This window comes from Macrosteles quadrilineatus, unplaced genomic scaffold, assembly GCF_028750875.1.
Source record: "Macrosteles quadrilineatus isolate MER2022 unplaced genomic scaffold, UCM_ALF_1.0 Scaffold_1__1_contigs__length_201487025, whole genome shotgun sequence".
NCBI classification, from domain to species: Eukaryota; Metazoa; Arthropoda; class Insecta; order Hemiptera; family Cicadellidae; genus Macrosteles; species Macrosteles quadrilineatus.
In genome coordinates, this window is record NW_026542594.1 from 29,916,741 (window position 1) to 29,941,643 (window position 24,903).

At 36.5% G+C, this 24,903-nt stretch overlaps 1 protein-coding gene across 1 annotated transcript in view; it reads left to right on the forward strand.

Moving 5' to 3' along the window:
- The window catches only part of LOC129005944 (uncharacterized), a 67,472-nt gene extending 44,983 nt beyond the window's left edge, over positions 1-22,489 (forward strand). Inside the window, exons 3-10 of the mRNA XM_054434984.1 lie at positions 1,063-1,131; positions 1,609-1,812; positions 3,584-3,696; positions 5,355-5,502; positions 6,872-7,141; positions 10,781-13,726; positions 15,277-19,831; positions 21,702-22,489. Coding sequence (XP_054290959.1) covers positions 1,063-1,131; positions 1,609-1,812; positions 3,584-3,696; positions 5,355-5,502; positions 6,872-7,141; positions 10,781-13,726; positions 15,277-19,831; positions 21,702-21,804 — 8,408 coding nt within the window. The 3' untranslated portion in view covers positions 21,805-22,489. The remainder of the gene's footprint in view (positions 1-1,062; positions 1,132-1,608; positions 1,813-3,583; positions 3,697-5,354; positions 5,503-6,871; positions 7,142-10,780; positions 13,727-15,276; positions 19,832-21,701) is intronic.
- Positions 22,490-24,903: the final 2,414 nt, after the last annotated feature.

Genomic DNA, 24,903 nt, shown 5'->3' on the forward strand with positions numbered 1-24,903 from the left:
TTTTGGTGGTCTTGCAATCTTAGTAGGGAGTTTCATTTTATGATTTTGAAATTTTTGAGTGTTAAAATATATTAAAATATTTAGTACAACACTGCATTAAATGTTCAAGTATTTAGTATATTTGTTCTCTGTAATCAAAATCAATCAACATACTGGTGTAGTTGAATTGTTGTTCAAAAGCAGCTGAATGCAAGGCTGCTTGTTTATGCAGCTTCTGTCCCTTCAAAGAGAGGTGACAAGGAGAAGTAAATGAGCGGAGGCAGGGGCGTCCAAATATTGGTTTTGGAGTTGCAATTTCCAAGTCTTTGTTTGGCAACCTTGCCCACCCATAGAGCAATCCCTACAGACAATACTCGACCTTCTCCATTCCTCATTACTCAATGGATTGTGGACATAGGAGGACGTGTCATATAAATATGTAAATAGTAATTACTGTACTATGATAATGTAACCAGTCCGATTTTAAAACTTATTTGATATTGATTCAAAGAAATGTGTAACAAATCTTATGATTGACATAACCCAAAACCTAAAGTAATAAAAAATACTTGTCATGTTGGTGTCTGGACCTACAATCAGCTATGGATTGGGGATATAAATAAATAATTTTACCAACTTGACTTGGTCGGGCGTCAGTGGGAAGTGCTGTACCCCCACATCTCTGAAGGGGGTTTGACATTTCCACAGGCCCCTCTCACCCCTCATAATCAGATAGTCATATCCAAGTGTTCTATTGAGTTACTTCTCCCTCTCCTGTCCTTAGTGAGTCATATATTTCCAGGATATCAAAGAACCATGTTGCAATGTTTCCCCTCCTTACTGCAGCTTCTTTGGTTGAAGAAATTGCCATCATTAAGGTCTTTATTTATTTAGTTTAGTTTAAATATTGTGTGTGGTGGTATATTATATGTTCTAACTGCAATTACTTCCATCAAACCATATTTAATGACATTTCATAATGGTGTTGTTTAAGTCTCTTACTGAATTTGGAAAATTGAAGAAACATTGGCTGATTTACATTCTGTACAGATAACAATTTGATTAGTTGACATTGTGTTTCAGCTCCAGCCCCAGCAGCTGAAGGTGATTTAGCACACAGTCAAGCACTTGATCTCCACAATACTGAAGCAGGTAAACACTTCCTCTTCTTTATATTTTATATACGGTATGTTTTTAATATAATTTGACATCTGATTTAACTTTTGAGACATTGGTAGTTTCAAAGTTTAGAAAGTTTAATCAGTACAGTGGAACAATACTTTAAGTTTAACTATAATGGAGTATTTTTAACCTATGGTTTCACCATGGTAGTTAATTGGATAAAAAGAATTAAGTACAATTCGAGTTGTAACATTTTCTAATGCTTTAGATTAGCACTTAATTAATTAAGCGTTTTGTAATGCATTGTTTTCATGTGTACTTAAATTACAAAATTAAATACGTTTTTAGTTTTAGCTATAAATACAAATGGGTTAATAACATTATAATTAAGTGATAAAATATGTATGCAGATTTTCAGTTTCACAAAATTATTTAATTTAGGCCTACTTGGCCTAAGTTGAAATCTAAAACTCCTATTCCAGTCAAACAAGTATAACTTTCCCGCAGGATCGTCGAGGTGTTACTACAACTTCCAGCACTACGAAGAAGGAGACCGAATCATTACCAATGAGCCTTGCCTAAACTGCACTTGCCACAAGCGGATGTTGATGTGCTACCTGAGAGTGTGTCCGTTCACTAAGCCTGTAGGCCAGGACTGTACTGTGGAGAAGAAACCAGACCAGTGTTGTCCTGTCATCACTTGTCCAGAAGGTAAACATATGTTGATTGTTTGGTAAATTTGAAATCTCTAGGAGCTTTGACATTGTTGGATCATTCCACTAAATTTTACTTACAAACCTACTATAATATTTGATGTTGTTGGAAGCTTAAAACAGCAGTCACACCTAAATAATGTGTCTCTTTAAAAAACCCAGATGCAGCATAAACTATCCATGACTTGTAACAAAGTCTTATCATCTGACTTAGAGTGATACTTTGATTATCCAACCACAAATCTGAAGGTAGTGATAGCTTACTCTCAAGATATAGATTAAGAAAAAAGGATTGGACACATAGCTAACTTGATGTAGTAACACTTCGGCCCAGTAACATTTCGGCCAAACTCAAATTTCTTAGAAAAACAGTATCACTTCGTCCCACTCGCTTTTACAGATGATTAAATAAGCTAATGGAGTAACATTTCGGCCCGACGAAAAATTTACAAGGGTTGAGGAACGCAGTTCAGGTAGTAAGAGATACATGACCTGTATACTTTGCAACCACCCTCTGGTGGAATGTCGCCCAACCGTCACCCCTTGTATCCTCTGACCTCACATGACGGAGAATTGGTGGAATCTTACCTAACCTAACCTAACCTTACCTAACCTAACCTAACCTAACCTAACATAACCTAACCTAACCTGTCAAATATTTTGTTGGGACGAAGTGTTACTAGTGGGCAGGTAGAGAGTTGGACCGTAGGCCACATCTGAGGTTTTCGGGCCGAAATGTTACTGGGCCGAAGTGTTACTTGGGCCGAAGTGTTACGACACGGCTAACTTACCCAAGAAAAGAGTTCCAGAGACTGTAGACAGCACACAAAATGTTCACACCACAATTAATATATATATATTTCGTCCCTACAAGAAGGCGTCTACAGGAGTAAGTGGTAGAATGTTCCTACCTACTACTTTGTCCCCCTAGGGTGAAACTTTGAATTATATTTTTTGTGAACTTGTCGTGTACTATTAACTACCTGGGACTCTTTTCTTGGGTAAGTTAGTTTTTATTGTATCAATCAATCAATCAATTATTTAAGATGGGGACGCCACTATGTGCGTTTTTTTACCCAAATATGAGTGAAGGATGAGTGGCGCAATCTTGTAGTCTTGTTAGTGACTAAGGCCGACATATTCCTTAGACACAGCTGTTAATTAATAGCCCATACAGCTAATGGCAACTAAGGGACCTACAGTTTATAGTGGAATCCGAAACACATTTTTGCCTTGGTATTATAGAATTGGTCTAATTATCAGGATAGTACTGCGGATAGTCGTAGTACTTACTAGTGCAGACATTAATCCACACCAGGGAGTATCACATCCACAGTGCATGCCTATAAATATCCACAATTCGTGACCTCCTAGTAGCTGGATTACAGGACACCACCGTCCCAGTCTTCTTCCTTAGTGAAAAGCCATGTGCTTCCCCCCCCCCCCCCCCCCAAAAAAAAAAAACAACAAAAACTTTCTCCTAGAGAGGAACTTAAAACAATAAAAATACTGCAGCATTCTTCATTACTAAAATACATGATGGACCCAGGTTTACCTGGGGCCAGTCATCATTCCCAATGTATAGGTTCCAATAGGGTTATAAATAGTTACATAGCTATAGACTATTTATGCAAAAACATTGTGTTTATTAAATTTCTCATTTTTTAACTAAGAAAGGTGTTTTTTTTTATACCTGGCTCTAACAAAAATATTAAAAATATCATACCATTAAAAAATTGTTTAAACAAGCTATTTGATTTATTTTACAGTTCATGTAGACATTGTGACCAGTTCTACGACAGAAACATCTTCAGCAGTTGGTCACATTGGCAAGTATGGCTGTACACTGGAGGACAACACATTCTACCCTGATGGAGTTCAGGTTGGTAGACAGAACTAGGTTTGAATTTCAAAAACCGTTTCTTTGCTTATGGTCGATATTTTAAATTTTGATTTATTCAGTTTTGTCCACTTATCGTGATAGATACAATTAAAAAGTGATTTGTATCTTTAAGAATTAAGTCAGCAATTTTATTCCTGTATGTGCTGGTTAAATTTATATTTATTTTGTGTGAAGTTTGATTAGTGACTTGTGCTTAAAACATGTCACATATATTTTAAAACTTAAAAGAGGTATGATAGGTACTGTGGAACAATACAAAGATTTACTGCTTCTTCAATTTGCTCTCTCGCTAAGATGTACATTTCAGTACATCTTATCATTTAAATTATACCACAGTGTTTTTGGTTTATTTTTTCGCCACAAGAGTATTGATAATGAATCTTGATTTGGCTCAACAAGAATTTCTAGTTAGAACTATAATACATCTATGTATTTCTATATATGAGTTACAACGTTTGCGCACAATAATTTCAAAAACGGCTCCTACGATTTTCTCCAAATTGTTAGAATTATCTTAGTTTTAGGCTAAAGACAATATCCATGCTAGGCTCTGTTCTAGGAAAATTTGTTTTTCGTTAAAAACTTAAATTTATATTTCAATATTTATAACATTAGTCTTATGGACTGTCAGTTTTACGAAAATGTAAATAAATGAAATGTAAAATATGCTTGTAACAAATAATCTACAGTACAGTAGCAAACTAGTAGCAAATTAGTTTAGTTTAATAAACGAATCTCTTAACACTCATGTAAATCGTATAACGCATACGTTCTACAGTAGGTCTACTGTAGAACGTATGCGTTCTAAGAGTCTACTCTTAGAGCATCAAGTAAAAGGCTATGATATTTTTGTCTTGCAAACTCTTAAATTTTAGCCTTTGAAACTATCTAGCCTAAAACCATATCTTATATAACATATTCAGAGTGTTTATGCGCAGTTTTCAATATTTTTTCTCATTTACGATTACACTACAATTTAATACATTTCTATGAGTAGATTTATAAGTGGAATTCATTGGTATCAATAACATTTTCAGTATACCTAGCACAAAATTATGTTTATTTACAATGGTTTTCAAATTCAAACACTTAGACGACAAAGGTTGTTTACAAATGCTGTATAACCAATACAGCACCAATACCTACCTTGAGCATGATAAATGTTATTACGTATAACATTTATTTAACTAAATATCTTAGACTGTATATTATACTATCATGGGAATCCTATATTTATAAGCCTATGAAGTATTTTTATTTCTCTTGAACAAATTAAACACTCGCAATGCTCGGTGCAATAAAGTAAGCATGCTCTGTGGTCCCCTCTGGTACTTATAATTAATTGTCTAACAAAGATGTCTCTCCACTAGATTCCTTAAAAGTTGTTTTAATCGTCTTTTACAGGAGTCTATTATAAATAACCTTAATTATCATATTGAATAAACATATCCACTGATTGTCGAAATAGTTTTGGTAAATTTGGCTAAAATATATTCAGCCGTTATTGTGAGATGTGATTATTACGTTTTTATAAGGCCCGATCTCTAAGAGCTCTGCTCAATAATATGTATTTTACAATAGACCTACTGTATGCATGTTGAGAGAGCGTAGTTATTAACAAAACTTACTGTTTACAGATGCCGTCAGACCCAAAGAAGCCTTGTGAGTTGTGCTACTGCATTCGCAACCACACAGCTTGCGTCCGACAGGAATGCACTCTCAACGTAGAAGGCTGCAGACCAGTATACCAGGACGGAGTATGTTGTCCTGTCAGATATGACTGTGGTGAGTAAAAAGCAAAGTAGAATATTATTTACCCTAGTTGTTGTTGTCTTTAAATAAAGTAAATGATCTGAAAAATAAGTAAATTATTTATAATAACGTAACTATTAATACTGCCCTCATTCATCTCACTATAAACTATCAACTTTTTGTATACCTACTATACTAAATTATAAAATTGAAGAAGATGACATTTTCTACAAGAAAAGTACATAATGTGTTTATTTTGGTTAAACAATTTACGAGTTAATACTAATTTAATTAATATCTTATTAAAATACTCCTTCCATAAGAAATACATGTAAATTAGTATGCAAAATGGGGCAAATCCTATCCGCCCAAAGGAAATATTACCAATATTCTGGAAATCTTGGTAAAAATTCCATCAATTTGACGCTTTGATCATAAAATTTTGTCAAAAATTATAGCGAGGGTGAGTGTTTGAAAACTGGATGATATGAGGTTTTTTTATAATTCTTAATAATAAAAAAAACACAACATTTTTATTACCTCGCCCTCGCCTTAATTTTGGATCAATTTTTTCAAATTACTGGAAATTTTGTCAAGATTTCCAGAATATCGGTTATATTTCCTTTGGGCGGATAGGATTCGCCCTATTTCGTATACTAATTTACATGTATCTCTTATGAAAGGAGTATTTTAATAATAAGATGTTAATTAAATAAGTAATATCTCGTAATCTGTTTAACCAAAATAAACACATTAGCCTATATACTTTTCTTGTAGAAAATTTCATCTTCTTCAATTTTATAGTTTAGTATAGTATACAAAAAGTTGATAGTTTTCAAGATATAATTAAAAAAACCGAAATGCGTACCTTTACCCCCCCTCCTTTTCCCCCTCCACCCCCTGGCTCACCACCTAGGAGTCAGGACTTTTCGTAAGTTAACACACTAAGGCCCCTGAACAAGTCTCTGAAGGAATCGTTTAGTTACCTGCTCACGCACTCTACACCCACTTTGGTGATGGAAAGTTTATGTCATTTGAGGGATTATTTATTATTGACAACAAGTTTTCTAGACTTCGTTGTTTTGGATTCTGACCCCATCAGTTGAGATAGCACATAAATCACTTTAAGCACACTTATAACATCTGTTTGCCGTTGTTTTTTAAAGTGATTTTCTACACTTAGCTGGTCCAGCGTACTAATCTTGCTATGTTTTAGTTACGTTCTTAGCCAAAGGGAAAATCAGATTCCATACCGATATCCCAGAGATCGAGTAAACTTTGATTTTACTAATCATGAAGGAAAATGTCTACAATAATTCCTTAAATAACTGGTCCAGTTGTTGATAAACTCTAACACTGTTTCAATAAAAAGAATCCAAGTAAGAAACTATTGTGTTGTCAGATTACAATGAGATAAGTACGACAGAGAGGCCGAGCTCGGGTGGTCTGTTGCTGGGTACGACTGCCAGTACGACACAGAAATGTCGCTACGGAGACGTAATGTACAACGACGGAGAGCTGATAGAGACTGACAAGCCGTGTGAGTCGTGCTACTGCATGCGAGGAGACATTGTCTGCGCTGTACGCAGCTGTGGTGAGCCTATGGAGGGTAAAGACTGCCATGCCCTGCCTCCACCAGAGGGACAATGCTGCCCCACCACCTTCCAATGTGGTAAGTCATAAGATACGGTATTGCTTGGTATTTTTCTTGGTAGTAGGTCTATAATTAATTGACTTTCTATTCATTATTTAAGAAACAGCACTAGTTAATGTTTGGTAAATTTGCAACAACAGTGGTTTTGAGTTCTCTCCATGTAAATACATCATTCAGCACAGAGCCAGCATCATTGATTTTAAGGATAAACTACAATGTTTGGATCTTGTTACTCAAATAACCAATTCATTAATCCTCAAGATACATAAAACTACAATATAGCTGTAAAACCTGTGAAAAAGAAGGGGCCAAGAGGAAAATAATTACATTAATTTAAAACCCATCCTAATACAATAATGGAAGTAGAAGATACACATATTACAAGTTCCAAAATGGTGAATCGGTGGCACAGTAGGTAGCGCAACAGGCTTTGGGCCAAAGGCAGCGATGTCGTAGGTTCGGATTTTGGTACCTGCCACTAATTTTTATCATTACAGTTAAACCCTTGTACTGTACCAGCTCATCCCTAGTTATGCTGGATACGTTCCACGCACAGGCATCTGTGGTCCATGTGGACGTTCAAATGCTAAAAGAGGCCGCCGATCTCCTTAAAAAAATAACTTAAATGCGTCCAATATATACATATTATTATACCCCCACCGTAGCAAACCTGCCGTCTAAGCGAATTTCTATTTACCTTGAATGATTTTCAATTAATTTATTAAATAACATAAGGTTCAACGAGTACCTAGGTTTGCTGCTACAAGGAAACTAAAGTGTGTTTTAAATAAAATAATTATAGCTTAATATAAAATCAATAAATTGACCAAGTTTGATCAAAATCATTCTAATATTATAAATGTGAAAGTTTGTGTGTTTTTTTGTTTATTTGTTTGTTTGTTTGTTTGAAGTTCAATCACGCATTAACTACTGGTCGGATTGTGTTGAAATTTGGTATGATGATAGCTCACATTCCCGATTAACATATAGACATATTCTTACCTCAACAATCCTTTCGGGCTCCGCCCCAGCGGCTCTAGAGTTTCCCATGTTAAACTTATGAATATTCATATTTAAAAGGAATTAAATAATTTTGCCAGCTGTTTCAAGTAACAATTTGTTTCTATGATATTGAATAGCATTAAAAGGTTATACGGTTTACCAACAGGGTGCAGCACCATTAGTTCTTTATAGATTTATGACAACAGCTAATTTGAACCAAGCAGCAATAAAAACCTGAGTGTGAGAATTTTACTTCTTTCTATTGTTTAGGTGTAGTGGTTGAACATTATGGCTATGGTAGATGTTCTATAAACTACTAGCTGTTGTACCCGTGCTTTGCAACGGGAAGAGGACACAAAATAGAAACATTTTAATCTTTACATCTGTTGCATATAATTTTTACACATCCGCCAACGCTTTTAGAAACAAAATTCAACTTTTATGGACTTAATAGAAACGTTTAAGTTATGACTTTTAAATCTGGTTAGTAGGGGATACCACCATTTTTGTTTTGATTTATTTTAAATCTTGTGTAGGCTGATATGAGAAAAACTGACCAAATTTTTAAATACAACTTTGACAATCATACATGATTTACATTCATCTCCCTTGATCACGTATCTTTTAATTTATTATTGACATTTTAAATTTCAATTTTGAAGTTGCAAAAATACTAAGTTAATTATCAAATTTAAATTTCTCAAAACGTGTCCTCTCATTGCAAATGCAAAGCACGAGTATTTAACTACAATAAGCATTGTATACCAACCCTGTACGAAGGACAGGTACTCAGCTAGTATATCCATAAACAAGCAAACTAAAACATTTTACAAAATTCTTCATAACAATAACATGGGAATTTTCAATTTAATTTTCTCCGTAACCAATAACAGTACAAAAACACTTTGATATACTGCGTTATTTGTTTTTTAAGCTCTTTAAGAAGGTCTAGAGTCTGTTTTTGGCCTCTGGGGACATCAAAATGAAAAAGTAAATTGGTCCCGGGCCTAGGTCTTACCGTGCCACCTACGGTAATAACTACTTCCCTATAGGGAAATTCGCTAAAACTGAAAGATGATGTTGGTTTATTTGGTTGATGTTTTGGGACTCAATCACAGGTTTAATACTGGTCGGATTGAGCTGAAATTTGACATGATGATAGCTCATATTCAACATTAATATAGGCTATTCTTATCACAATAACCTTTTCTGACTCTGCCCCAGAGGCTCTGGAACTTCCTATGTTTACCTTATGGGTATTCATTCATATAAAAAGAATCAATTAAAGAATCTTGACAGCTGTTTCAACGAAACAAATAAGTTTGATTCTGGTTTCATGATGTTCAAAATCATTAAATAATTTAACAACAGAGTGCAGACTACTATTTTGTTTGTTTAAATTTTAAAAATATAAAGAGCTGTAGATACTGACAACACAGAACAGAAGTAAGAAAGGAGTTTTAGGGGAACTTCTGGACTACGGATAACTGTTAGTATAACCGTAACCGAAATAAAAGGCATAGTCTGCAACATAAAGTTATAAAAATTAAAAAAAATTAAAAACTGCCAAGCATACAGTTATGTCACCTGTTTTGGTTTTACACTGTAAAATACCATTAACTGTTGTTTTATCAATAGTAAAACGTAATACGCTGTTTATTTTTTTGTCGTATGATATTTTATGGTTACACCCTCGTTGCGTGATTTGTTGGGCCCCACTACTTTTTTTGCTTAATGTGTTGCAGCTGATTGACGTTTTGACAAAACTCAACTATTGTTTTAAAGGTAGTATCAGTGGAGGAGATAGATTTCTTCCCCTAAAATCGCCTAAATTTTTTGAACGGAGTATAATAAAGTACAGTTTAATTAATTATAACAATAACACAATTCGCGGGGTATCATTTCAAAATTACAGTTCCCATTGCAATGCAATTTCTTAATTAAATTTTTCTACAGTAATGGTAGTTAACTTAGAGTGAATATTAGGATTGTTTTCATTGTGTATATATTGTGTAAATATATATATTTAATATTGTCAAAGCATTTTGCTCTTATTCTCATCCCCAGAGGTTTTTTTTACTTTGCCAGGATATCATGGTGTATTATTAGCAGTACAGCTTTGTTTGTTGTAGCTATTTATGCACAAGGAGCAAGATTGATTCTGTTATGTCATAACAGCAACATAATTAGCTTCATAATAAAACAACTATGATTACTTTATAATACATATAGTAGGTGTATGCCAAGTATAATGGAAACATTTGTTAGTATGCAGATTTTTAAAAATTTTCATTTTAACCAACAAGTAATTCAAATTTCAACTAAAGAAAATAATACTTACTTGTAATAAAGGCTGTATTTGTGTACAAGAATTGTAACTGAAATATATAATACAAATATCTGTAGTACAAAAAAGGTAGACATAAAAAATACTTTTAACGTTATAAAATTAATTTACCTATGCTATGTTAGAACTTTCCCTTAAATGTGTCCTTTTTTATATTATTGGTATAGTATAATGATAATTAGTGTGAAAGATCTACTGAAACTAATGGATGATTTGGAGTTATTATTAGGCCGACCCTTAGCTATCATAATATATAGAACTAATAGTTCATATTATCTGAAACTAATGCTGTTTTGTTTTTTTCACAGCAAATGGAACAATATCTATTGAAAATATGGCGACAGAGAGCAGCATTATAATGCAATCTTCTCCGACGGATACGGACGTTTCAACCAAGGAACCAGAGCCTCAACCATCGTCTGAGGTAACTTCAGATGATGAAGCTGAAGACGTAAAAAATAAAGATGACTTAGCAACTCCAACAACAGAAGTATTGCCAAGTGATTCACCAAATGAGGAAGAAAATCATGGACATAAGCATGAAGAGGAGAAGGTCGATGAGCATCCTGAAGGACAGATACTCTCTGAGCCCACTGATGAGGATGAGTTAGATGATGAAGATTTAGATATCCACTCTGATCCAAACATACATGAACCTGAAACAGAAGGCCCTAAAATTAGTGAACAGACCTCAACCTCTGCTCCTGATACAGCAGAGAAAGTTGAAACTGAAACACAGTCACATGGGGTATCTGAAGTAAACACATCTGAGTCTCCTATTGCTATCTCAGAAAATGACCAAGTTGACCAAAACAAAGAAGATAAAAATGGTTCAGTAAAGGACGAAATAAAGCCAGATGGTAATGAACATTCAGAAAGTGATATTGAAAATACCACTGGTACAAATGAGCTTGTTCCTGAACAACATGAAATTGTTACTGAAATATCATTGAAACCTGAAGAAACATCGGAATCTAAATTAAATGATCCTGTCAATAATGAAGTTTCAGAATCAACAAACACAGAAGTAGCAACATCAGATGCAGAACTGCCTAGAGAACCAACTATAGAGAAGGAATCAACAGAATCTAAAGATGAGAATGGTGTGGTAAATACAAAATTAGGAGAAGAAAGTCCTGTCACGGCATTGACTGGAGAAGAAAATGGACCATCAAATAATGCTGTTGCAGGAAACAGTCTACCAGAAACTTTACATGCTGCAGGAGTTGGGGGAGATGAACAGACTGAACCTAGCAAAAATACATATTTGGAAACAGAATCATCTGTTGAAAGAGACCAACAGCCAGAAAAATTGGACGGTAGTTCAATAACAAATGAAAATGAAATAAAATTTGAGGAAATACCATCTAAAACTCCTGAATCTCTTGACCAAGTAAAGGAATCAGACATTTCTCAAGAAACAGTTGATACAAACACAAACCAATACCCAGAATCACAAACCAGTGAACCAGCTTCAGTTCCTGCTCAGGATGACAATCAAATGGTAACTAATGATCAAGAAAAGGTAGTGGATGTAGTCCCTGAACAAACTAATGCAGAAGGGGTTGCGCCTTCTGTCTTGCCCGAGGAACACATAGAGAATTTTCACAAAGAACAAGCACCTCCAAGAAAAGAAGATTCTTCTCTTGAGGAACATGAACAAGTACCACAACATCCAGAGGGTAGTATGACAAAGGCAGAAGACTCCATTCCTGATGGTCAGTCACAATCAGAAGATGGTATAACAGAATTACCAGAATCAGCAAATATTCCAGGGAAACAAAATGAACATCAAGGTCCAGGTGAAATTAGTATACCACCAGAATCTACAGAGAATAGTGTCACACATGATTATTCAAATGAAAGTGAAGTTAATGTACCACAAGAAGGCCAACATGGTGATGGCTCTGATAGCCAAACTCAACAACCAAATGTCACTCCTTCCTTGGAGCCGAATTCAGAGAAAATAGAAACAAATTATGTGTCTGGTATAGCAACTGAATCAACTACCGGTCCCTATTCAAATGATATCGTACCTGAAAAGACTGAAACTACAAATATGGACATAAAACCAACAGATGCTCCTCTGAAAGAAGGCTCTGTAGTATCTGAAAATGAATCTGTCCCCACAGTAATCGTTATGGAACAAGAAAGTGAAACTTCAACAGACTCTTTACCACAAGAAAGCAGTCACGGTGAAGTTAAGCCACAAACTACATTACCCGAAGATTCATTGCACGACCTTAGCAATGATTTGGAAGATGATCATCAGTCACATGACGAACAAACAGCAGAAACAGAGAAAGAGGTAACACCAGCAAAGCCAGAAGTTGAAGAGCAGCTTATAGGAGATAAAAACAGTGAGGATAATTTGAATGTATCATTTGAATCTACTCAAAGTCCATCAGATATCGATGCTGTTACAGATGGACAAACGCATTCAAACGATGTATCTGATGACAATGGTTCATTAGACGACTTAAATAAAGATATGCATGGTGTGACTGATGGTGAAATTACCAGTGAGAATACTGATAAACTAGAAGAAACAGCTTTATCTGGAGATGGAACAGTATCCCCAGTAGAAGAAATCAGTACAGAAAAAGAAGATTCAGACCAAAGCCACAGTGATACAGCTGAAAGTGCAGGCTTGCCAAATGAAATAACACAGAATGAGGGTGAAAAACACAATTCAGATAAACAGCCAGAACAGACAGAAGGAGTTGAAGAGAGTACTGGTTCTGTAATAAAAACTGGAAGTGAAAGTCACCCTGAAGATAAAGAAAGTGAAAAGAAAGGAGAATCCCCTAATGTAGAATCTGCTGAATCTTCTAAAAACCCAACACCAGAAATCACATTACCAGATGGAGAGGTGCATCATGACCCAGTTGAATCTGAACCAACAGAGTTTGATGATAATGAGTTTGAAGATTCTGGTGACCATGATCCAACATCTGAGAATGAAATAGTTGAAGACCACTTATCAGGTCAAGGAGGATCAATACCTCATGAATCATCATCTAATATTCCAGGGCCTGTTGGAGTTATTCCAGGAGAAGGAGATTGTTTAGTGGATGGACAAACGTATACCAACAACTCAAACATTCCATCAAAAAGCCCATGCCACAAAGAATGTACCTGCATCAGCAGCATAGTTCATTGCCAAGGAATTGACTGCCCACCTCCTCCACCCGAGCTAGCTAATTGCATGCCTGTTCACCAAGGAGACTTGTGCTGCCCAGTGTACACATGTGGTGAGTAGTTTGAAACATAGCATTGTAATATAAACCTGAGTACTAGATCATACTTTACAATATACAGTTGAGTCCCCCAAACTCGGTGTAATGTGGACTGGAAGGGTGCCGAGTTTGTGAAATGCCGGGTTATCAGGAACTAAGGTTACTGTTTTTAAGCTTTTTAACCGCCTTTTTTTATTTATATTTATACTACAAGTCAGTATTAAGTCCTCAGATATAGTTCAACAAATCCTTCCTGGTACGAGTTACGAATGATTTGACTTGAGCTGGCTTGAGTCCATGTTTTACTCGGACTCAAAAAATCACAAATTTTCTGAGCCAGGTGATGGACGAGTTATCCAGACTGCCGGGTTATCGAGTGTCGAGTTTGCGGGACTCTACTGTATTGCAGTCATAAGGAGGAAAAAGAAATACTAAACAACAGTTTAAGCAGTATTTCTCATTGATCATATCATAGACAAAAAGAATTAAATATAGACCGTCAGCTGTGCTGCGGTTACCATAAGTTCTGGCGCACACCGCTGGGATCGCCACGGTAGTTACAGCGTACGCGCTACGTAAACTACAGCGGTGTGCGCCGGAACTTATGGTAACCATGGTAACCGCAGCACGGATGACAGTCTATATTTCATTCTTTTTGTCTATGATCATATTCTCTCTAAAGACTTTTTTGAGGTTATTATAGGGAGAATATACAAGCATAAATTGCGGACTGTAATAATGATTACCGATTTTCCCAAATAGTTTGCAAATAGTTCACATGAATACACAAAAGCAGTGTTTTTGTGAATTTCCCATATAGGGAATAAACTATTACAACTATGTACCATAGATATCATAGTAAGACCTCGACCAGGGGACAATTTACTTTTGTTGTTTTGAGGGCCCCTAGAGGCCAAAAACACACTCAGTTCAAATTCATAAACTTTTGTAGTTTGCTTGTTTATTATTTTAATCAAATTTGGAAACATTATTTATTTCATACTAAACCACTAATGTTAAAAAAAAAACACACATTATGATTGATTAAAATATATACATTTTACAATATTCTCCATCAGAATAACATGGGAATTTTACTAATAATAACCGTACAAAAACACTTTGATATACTAAATTATTTGTTTTTTTTAAGCTCTTTATAAAGGTCTATGAGAGAAATTGGGAAATTTTGTCTTTTGAGGGTCAAAAATGAGAAAAAGGAAATTTTTACCCCATAAAATCCCCTGTAAAACCCCATTCCTATGGTCCGATCATGCTGGTTCGCGAACTTGTTCAAGTTTATCCCGCCTTACACCTTCAAACCAAATTTGGTCAAAATCGGACAAAAATTATTCAAGTTATAACGTTCACGGACACACACACACACTCACATATATATATATATATATAAATGTAATATTATATTAATGCCGTCATTACAAAATGACACCTGTGTACAGTAACATTTACTAAATTTTAATTCATTGATATAAAGTTTATCATTAATGGTATAGGGCCTAGTTTACTTGTATTACGATGGATCTAGCCTGTGTTTTTTCTTTCAGATGGAAACACGCCAGAGGGTCCTCAGTCACACAATCAAATGGGAGAAACTGAGGACAAAACCGACTCGCCTACTGAGACAAAAAAACATTCTGAAGGAACTGAACATGCTACTATTACAGGGGAAGAAATTCCAGACTCCGAACATACAATTAGTGAGAGTGAAACTACTATGCTAGACAATAAACCAACAGAACATAAAGAAGACTCACAGGGAGAAGAAACTACAGCGCCTGTTCAAAATATTCCTAATACTGTTGGAGATGAAATATCTGAAATTGCAAGTGATAATAGCAATGGAGAAACACCTGGCCCGGACACAGTTGTTCAGGAACACAATAGTGATGATAAAACTCCTGCTGATAATGGAACTGCCATTGTGGTCACTCCTGAAGACAATGAAGAAAAGCCTAATGCAGATGTTTCAGACAGCATCTCTGCTGTAAAGGAAAAAGATTCACAACCAACAGTCCTCACAGATCAAAACGAGTCTCAAGACACAGAAGTACATGATCAAACCCACACAGAGTCTCCTGGTGTCGAAGAGTCTCCTTCCAAACCAGATGAAACCCCTACAGTTTTAGAGGAAGATGATGGCTCTGCACCACACAGTTCTGCAATTCCAGTAACAGAAACATCACATACACTTACAGGTGAAACTCAAGAGACTGAAGAACACCCAGAACCTGAAATTGAAACAGAAAACGGACCCGAAACCAATACACACACTTTAACAGACAGTGTAGATGATGACTTACCAACAGCAACAGAAAATAATCCTGAACTGGTTTCAGAATCTGACAGCCATGTTCCCTCAGAAGAAACTCAAACTGAGAATGAATCAGTCTCTCCATCGTCTGCTGAACAATCAGAAACACCTGTTCAGCAGATAGAAGACGGCAAAAACACATTTGAGACAAATCAAGTTTCAGGTGATCTTCCTTTGCTAAATGAGGGCATGGAGAATAATAAGCAAGATATTGTTACAGAGACACCTATAACCGTTTCACAGGAAGTTATCAAACAGGACTTACCTGTAACAGAAGAACCCATTGTATCAGAAACATTAGTTACTGGCAAGCCAAATTTAGAAGGTAATAATCAGCATGATGTAACCCATAAAGATGGTACTTATCAAGATTCTGAATCAGAGCACCAACCAGGATCAGCAGTGGATTCAGCAGTACAAAACGGTAGTAATGGGTCTGAAACTACTTCAGTTGAAGATACAGCAACTGAAGTAGTTCCCAATGCTCCAGAGGGACCAGCAGAAGTAAATAATAAAGTAAATTCAGAAACTGATAAAGAACAAAATACAACAGAACAACATCCTTTACACGAGCAAAATATTAATGGGCAAACGGACGAAAAACAAAATGAAGATGATTCTAATTACGAGAATGTTACAAGCTCAACAGATAGTGGTTCTGAATTTGAAGGAAATCTGAATTCTGAAAATAAAGCTACACTGTCAAACAAAGAAAATGAAGCTGAAACAAATACAAATACTGCGCCAAAAGCTAGTCACGATGAAACAGGAAATACTGAAGATCTACAGGGAGAAGTAACTGAAGGATCCTTGGATTTGCATCTTGGACAATCTACTCAAGCTCCAACTTTAAATGACCCGTCTACACAGAGTCCATCGCCTTCCATTGAACATAATGAAGACTTAAATTCAGAGACAGCAACTAGTCCAGAAAGTATAGGGGATCATGTGCCTAATGGTGATAGCACTCTAGATGGTGACAACACGAGTAATTTAACAACTCATGAAACCCCTTCTGAAACTGAAAATCAGGAAACTACACACGACCAAAGTTTAGAAACTATTTCAGCAATAAAAGAAACTGAAAATCAGAAAACTACACATGACCAAAGTTTAGAAACTATTTCAGCAAACAAAGATACAAATTCTGATAGTAATAATCATCAGATTGAACCTGAAACGACAGAAAGCTTGCAAAATAGTGATTTAGAAACAACTGAAATTACTAACGAAATAGAAGAGCATGTTTCTGGATCACCTAACCAAGAAGAACACCATCCAGAGCATGAAACATCTCAACCAGCTCAAGAAATTGGATTACCTGAACAAGAAATCTCAGAATCCCCAGAATCCTCAAAGACTGAAGATAGTCCAGCAGAGGGAATAAGTCATGATGGAGATGATGGTACAGTACACGAAGATGAGAAAATACCGAATAATTTTGATGAAGAACCCTCTCACGGTACAGAAATAACGATGGGAGAAGATAATAATGAGGAGGGAAATCCAGCTCATGGAGAGACCGCACAAGTCAATCAGGGAACCGAATCCATTAATAACGAGGAAGAACTAACTAAACCCTACATTACAGAAACTACTCAAGAAGAAACCACACCAGCTCAGGAGGCAACACACGAAGAGTCAAAACCTGCAAATGAAGAAACGGGTAGTGTGGAAGAAGATACTTCCCCTGAAAATCAAGAACCTTCTAATGAAGAGGTTAAACCAGATATTGACGAGTCTAAACTGTCCCAAGAGGAGTCTGAGCCACCCCACATGACGTCCAAACCAGCCCAAGAGGAAACTCAACTAGGGCATGAAGCAGGTAATGAAGAGCCTGAACCAGCAAATGATGAGACTGAACAGGCTCATGAGAACACTCAGTCAACTGATGAGACTCATCAAGCAAACGAGGAACCTGAGATAGCTCAAGAGGATACTGAACCAATTCATGAAGACAGTGGAATAATCCACGAGCAGATTGTTCCAGTTCAAGGGGAAACTGAGCCAGAACATGATGAGATTGGCCTAGTTCATGAAGATACCGAGCCAGATCATGAGGTGACTAAGCCAGTTCATGGGGAATCACAACTGCAGGGTGAGACTGAGCCAGCCCACGGGAACACTGAACCAGTTCATGAAGATACTGAGCCATTACACGGAGAAACTGAGCCAGCCCAAGAGGAAATTGTACCGATTCATGAAGATAGTGAGACAGATCATGAGAAGGCTAAGCCAGTTGATGGAGAAGCTCAGGTTCCTGTTGAGTTAGAGACAGTCCAGGGTGAGACTGAGCCTTCACATGAAGGGACTGAGCCAGCCCAAGAAGAGACTGAGCCAGCTCAAGAAGAGACTGAGTCAGCCCAAGAAGGGACTGAGCCAGTCCAAGAAGGGACTGAGCCAGCCCAAGAAGGGACTGAACCAGCCCAAGAAGGGACTGAACCAGTTCATGAGGACACTGAGCCAGCTCAAGAAGAGACTAAGCCGATTCAAGAGGAGACCGAGCCTGCCCATACGGAGGCTGAACCAGTCCATGAGCAAACTGAGCTAGTTCATGAAGATAGTGAGCCAGTTCATGAGGAGGCTAAGCCAGATAATGAGGAGACCGAGCCAGCCCATACAGAGACTAACCCAGCACATGAAGATACTGAGCCAGCACATGAAGAAATTGAGCCAGCACATGAAGAGACGGAGCCAGCACATGAAGAGACTGAGCCAGCACATGAAGAGACTGGGCCAACACATGAAGAGACTGAGCCAGCACATGAAGAGACTGAGCCAGCCCATACGGAGATTATGCCAGCACAGGAAGAGACTGAGTCTACAGATGAGGAATCCAAACCAACACAAGAAGAACCTGAGCTAACAACCGAAAAGACTGAAACCACTCATGAGGAGACTGAACATGGAAATGAAGTTCCAGTAAATGAAGTAGAACATGACCAAGAGAGTGATACCTCTATTCACGATAGCGAACAATCGACTACAAAAACAGATTTGACAAGTGAAAATGAAAATATCCCCCAAGAACCAGAAAACGAAGATGAACATCATTCTCAAGAACATCCTGTTCTTGAAACTGAGCAAACTATAGAGCCAATAAAACCTAATACTGACTCAGAGCATGCTCACGAGGCTGAACAAACTCCTGATAACAACATTATTGGAGATGGGGAAGACCCTTCACTACCAACAGGACAAACAGTAGACGAACATGAACAGGAACATGAGCAGACAATCCATGAAACAGATATTCCTCACCCACAAGTTCCCGGATCCATGCCTTCAATGACTGGAACAGATGACTCAAAGCCTCAACACAACAAGCCAGATGATCCTGAATTACCTCCTGAAGACCAGTTTACACCTGATGTTGAAATGGATTATGATGTTTCTGAAGATGGTGCTTTTGGTCCAGGTACATGTCGTTATGGAGGAAAGGTTTATGTCTCAGCACAACAAATTCCTCGTGATGATCCTTGTGATTTCTGTTTCTGTTTCCGAAGTGATATTATTTGCTTGCAGCAAAGCTGTCCTCCTCCAATTCATAGATGCCACCAGGAGCCTATTCAGGGCTACTGTTGTCCTCGATATCAATGTCCTGTTTCAATGGCGACTAGTCTCAACATAACAACAACAACATCGACCACAACAACCACATTACCTCCACACTTCTTTGCGCATGCATATCGTGGGGCAGCAAGGCAATCTGGTTGTTTCCACAGAGGTCGGGCATATGAAGTTGGTGAAGAGATAACATCAGCTTCAGGCCCCTGTTTACAATGCATGTAAGTAGTTACCATTAGCCTAATAACTATTATAGCAATTTAGGTACCTACTTACTATATTAAAGATAACTAGGACCAATTGCCCATCACATTCTACAAGACTAAAGCCACTTGCTTCTCCTTCAATTAAAAATCATGAATTGAAGCTACATAATACAATTTTGGATTTACAAAAAAAAAGACAAAATATTTCAGATCATTGCAATCAAAATTATGCAAAAATTGACATTCTATCTATATTATGAATTCTGTAAGCAACTTTTTAAAATCAAAATTGTGAGAGTTTGGCAGCTCGCAGGGTGATGGGAGTTGGGAGAGAGCTCTAATTAAAGGTCTTGATCCCAGGGCCAGGGGATCGGGAGAAATAGCAGATTATGTCTAAATCTATCAGAAAATGAGAAATAACGTAAAATATCTTCAATTTAAAATGCATTGGGATTTAAAAACATCTGATTTGATTACATTAAACATATATGATTACAAATGTATTAAAATTTTTTTTCTACTTTTAATTCTGTTGATAGAGTGCGTGAAGCTGTTTACTAATCAACAAATAAATTCTGCTTTATACTTTACTTTATACTTTCTTATGAAATGGCGACCATACAAAGTAGGTATTTTAAGCCAAGTATGAATGGAGATGAGTGTAGGATGAGTGGTGCGATCTTGTAGCCTTGTTTAGTGACTAAGGCCGACATTCCTTAGACACAGCTGTTAATTAATAACCCATACAGCTAATGGCAACTAAGGCACCTATAGTTTATAGTGGAATCCGAACCACATTTTTGCCTTTACGAATTGGTCTAATTATCATTATAGTACTGTGGATAGTCGTAGTACTCACTTGTGCGGATATTAATCCACACCAGGGAGTATCGCATCCACAGTGCATGCCTATAAAAATCCACAATTCGTGACCTCCTAGTAGCTGGATTACAGGACGACGCCACCCGTCCCCACTAAATTGATCTTAAATTATTAACTTTCAACTTTTAGAGCTGCTGCGTGAAAGATCATTTGATTCTTAGTTTGTTTAGATATAACAATAGACTAATTTGTTTTACATTTGGGCTTCTTAGGGACTTATGTTCCTACATGCCACTAGTAACACTTATTTTTCTATAAAACAATTCATTAGCTAGTCAGGCTATTTTAAAAGAATATGTTAATATACTCTGTTGATTAGGTAGCAGAACATGTTTGTATCTATAATATAAAGGGTAGCTTGCCCTAAAGTTTGCCCTTCCTTCCAATAAATTATTTTGAGCCTCCAGTTTTTTTTTCATGTATAGCTTAGAAATACAGTAAATGTATAATAATTCATGTGTCTAGCCAATAGTATAATAGAAAATGTCCATTAGACGGTGTTTATGGCACGCTAGACAGTTAGCGGCTAGTTTCTGGTCTCTATGTAGGTAACCTTTTAAACAAGAAAGTCAAGCACTCAGAAGTTTCTTCAGAAGGACAAAGCTACATACTACATAATAATATCGTATTTAGACAGGCACATTGCACTTTCACAAAATATTGGAAAGGTTTAAAAAACTTTACTATTGTTACACAAAGTTTAAAATTCTGGTAAAATGTTGTGTTAAAATAGTATTATATTAATCAGTGTTGGTATTGTATGTGCTAGTTGTGTTTACCCTGTATACTTGATGCTGGTTGTGTGGTACAAAGCATTGTTTGTACGTGACTCAACCCAAATTATTAACAGTATTCGGATGAAATCCTGTGATGGGCAAGCCTCGGATGTGGACTATCATGCTTGTACTGTCGTATTTGAAAAGTATTTAGTCAGAACCATAAGTCATTATTTTAACTGGCTATGTTTTTTGTTTAGTGATGGTTGGTATGTGTTTGTCTGCAGATGTGGTAGCGACGGTCAGATGCAGTGTGATCCAAAGGTCTGCAACCCAGAGCCAATGGTGAGGAAGCTAATGGAAGCTGCAGTCAGTCATCGTAGAAGATGAAACCTTCCCTCCGCCTAGAGTTAATGCCAAGACAATTCCATGGGTGCCAAAAACCACCTGACGACAAATGTGATTCATATGCGGTGTAGTCGCTCCCCTAGTGTAAGGTATTGCTGCCATGGACCCTGCTCAACCCGTGAGGACTGTGCGAATGAACGGTCGGAATGAATGGTGCTAAGCTTCAGTGAATCCATTGTTTTAAGATGGTATTTTTTGTTAATGTTTGTAAAATAGTCATAATTTATCTAAACTCTTTGCAGACTTCGATATCAGTCGTTTAAGCTCACTCGTAATTTAATTCTCGTAGTTTTAGGTAGGATCTTAATTTCCGCTCGGTAGCGATTTTTGTTAGCCTGAACGGTTTGATTGGTAGAATTCCATGTTGTAATATTTAATATTATTGAGATTTTATTTAATTTAGATTTAGGTCGGATTTCTACCTCTCGAACGTTCAGACTGCATGTACATGACTTCCTTACAAATAAGTTCTCCTAGACATAAGTTACGATTATATATATACAATTAAGCGAATAGTGAACCTAGTATACAGTAATAATTGTGATTTAGAGAGTGTTTGTGAGCGTATGAATGTAAATGTAATATTGTCTGTGTCTGAGTCACTTTTTACTTTTGTAAAAGTAACAAGTTGTCTAAATTAAAATTTTTATAAGTTTTATAAATGTAATCTATGGTTTTTTATTCATTACCCTGATTGAAATTCACGTTTTCAACAGACAAGAAAGATATGTAAGTGTAATTGACTGCTAAAGTAATTAGCAACTGTCACTACTTTCATCTACAAAAATTAGTGTTTACATCTACATCTATAATGATTCTTCAAATAAAACTGAATTTTTGTTAAATTTAATTACAGTACCTACATTTAAATCCTAATAATTCAAACCCGTTTTTCCCTCCTGGACCTGCATGATTAAAAAATGACTTAAATGAATATCACTGGAGTAGTGGGGCAGGAACACATGGAAAGAGCATTCCCATTCTACTTATTACAGAAGTCCTAACTAACTGTTGATAGGTGACCCCGTTATTTTTAGACAATGGTAAGCAATTTTGAAACAGTCAATCCGTATCCAACATGGACAAAAATGGTGTCCAAGGAATTTTGTCTGATATTTGTTTTTTGGGGTCGCTGAATCCGAATCTGAAGTTGTCCAACAAATATTTCTTGAGCCTTCCAAGATATTCGCAAAAAATAGCAAAATTTTAGCACTTTTTTCACTTTTTATATTATAAGTCGAAAACTATGGATTCTAGCGAATTTTACCCACTACAAACTGAAAGGTGACAAAATTTCCTTTAAAATGCACTATTCACACTTGAAAATCGATTAGAAATAACCTCCGCTAGAGTGCATTGAAAATTGGTTATTTTTCTGAATTTACAAAAATTCAAGCCTTTGGTCTGATTTTAATATTACTCAGCAAACACCCACACCCATCCACCCTATAACTATCTCAACCCACATTTCTCCATCAAACCCCCCCCCCACCCAATATACTATACCAATTCCCCCCCCCCTATTCCACAGAGTTATTTCTACTTTTCTTGGGCGGAATGTGAAAAATAAATATTAGAGAGGTAGGTTTCCATGGTTATGATTAACATGACCAAGGCAGTTGTTATCAATACTTTACTTTTCATTTAAATGGTGACCATACAATTATAGTCCCAACGACACTACACCAAAGAATGACTATTATAAAGCAGTCCGAAAACAAGCTAAAGGAATCCTTGAAATTCAGGCTAAGACTGTATCCTTCGTCATTACGTCAAGAAGGGTCCACAAGGAAAGGAAAGAAATCGAGGCTCTACAAATCTTTCCATCATTTGCCTGATTCTGAAATCCCAAAAGACACCCAAAATCTTATATTTGGAGGGTTTCTACTGCACAAGGTGGTTTGGGAAAATAACTGAACCTTTGATGAGATTGGTGACTCTTTCATGAGATACATAAACGGCACTACTCCAGCCCCGTGGTATTTTTTGACGGGTACCCTGATTATCATATGACCAAACAAGATGAACGTTAGAGAAGGGCCACCAAAACACTCTGTGGAAGTGCTGTTTGAAACTGGAATGAAACCAGATGTTTCTTAAGGGCATTCTTGGCGTATGATCAGAATAAGAATTGTTTCATATATCTACTTATCACACCACATGTACATGTACATGTCTACAGCCATCGATCTGTCTGCCCAAAGCAGTTCAGTCACTGTTGTTGGGAAAGGTATCAACCTTCTGTTGCTACTAGTGGGCTCAGCATGATATAATCTAGTGGAGAAGGCTAAGGGTTTGAAGGTGCTGGACAAACACCCCCAGTTGTCTTTCCAGCAAGCCCTTTTTAGAACACCTTCCCATGATTTCACCTTTAACCAGGACTCCATGTTAGAGGCAGGAGAGTCATTCTTAGCAGCCTTATACGGGGAAACCGTCAGACACCTGGACGACTTAAGGTACAAGGTATACAACATGTTTCCCATAAAGGTACAAACTAAGATATATCTATCGATTTGGAGGAGCCGTTTTTGAAATAATTGTGCACAAACGTCACTCATATTATAGTATATAGCTACAGATATTTGTAGTGAAAAAGGAAAAAAGAATAAGAATACAATAAAAACGGCTTTTTCAAGTTTCAATTTTCAAGTTTCTATTTGTAGCCAACTTTAGTCTTCCTTTATTGAGTATTTTCAAGAAATAAATATTAGCAATTTGTAAGAAATTGTATTCTCCTTCAGAATATCACTTTCCACTTTGGTCGATTTCTTTACCATTTAAAAGTTATTTGCAAAAAAATAAGTTACCTCCAAATTTTAAGTTGTTATAAAATACTGTACTGAATTAGAGATATTTTTGTTAAACTTTATTGTAGTCTACAACTATCTAAATCTAGGCTACAGTTCTACTGGACCAATTTTATTAATTAATAGGTCAATGGAAAGCTTCATTCATGTAAATTTGCAAAATAACCATGAAAGTTTTATTTATTTAAAGATTTATGACAGTAATGGGTTCGCTGAGACACCAACATCCATAATCTGATCATATGAAACATGTGTTAATAACATGTGTTACCTA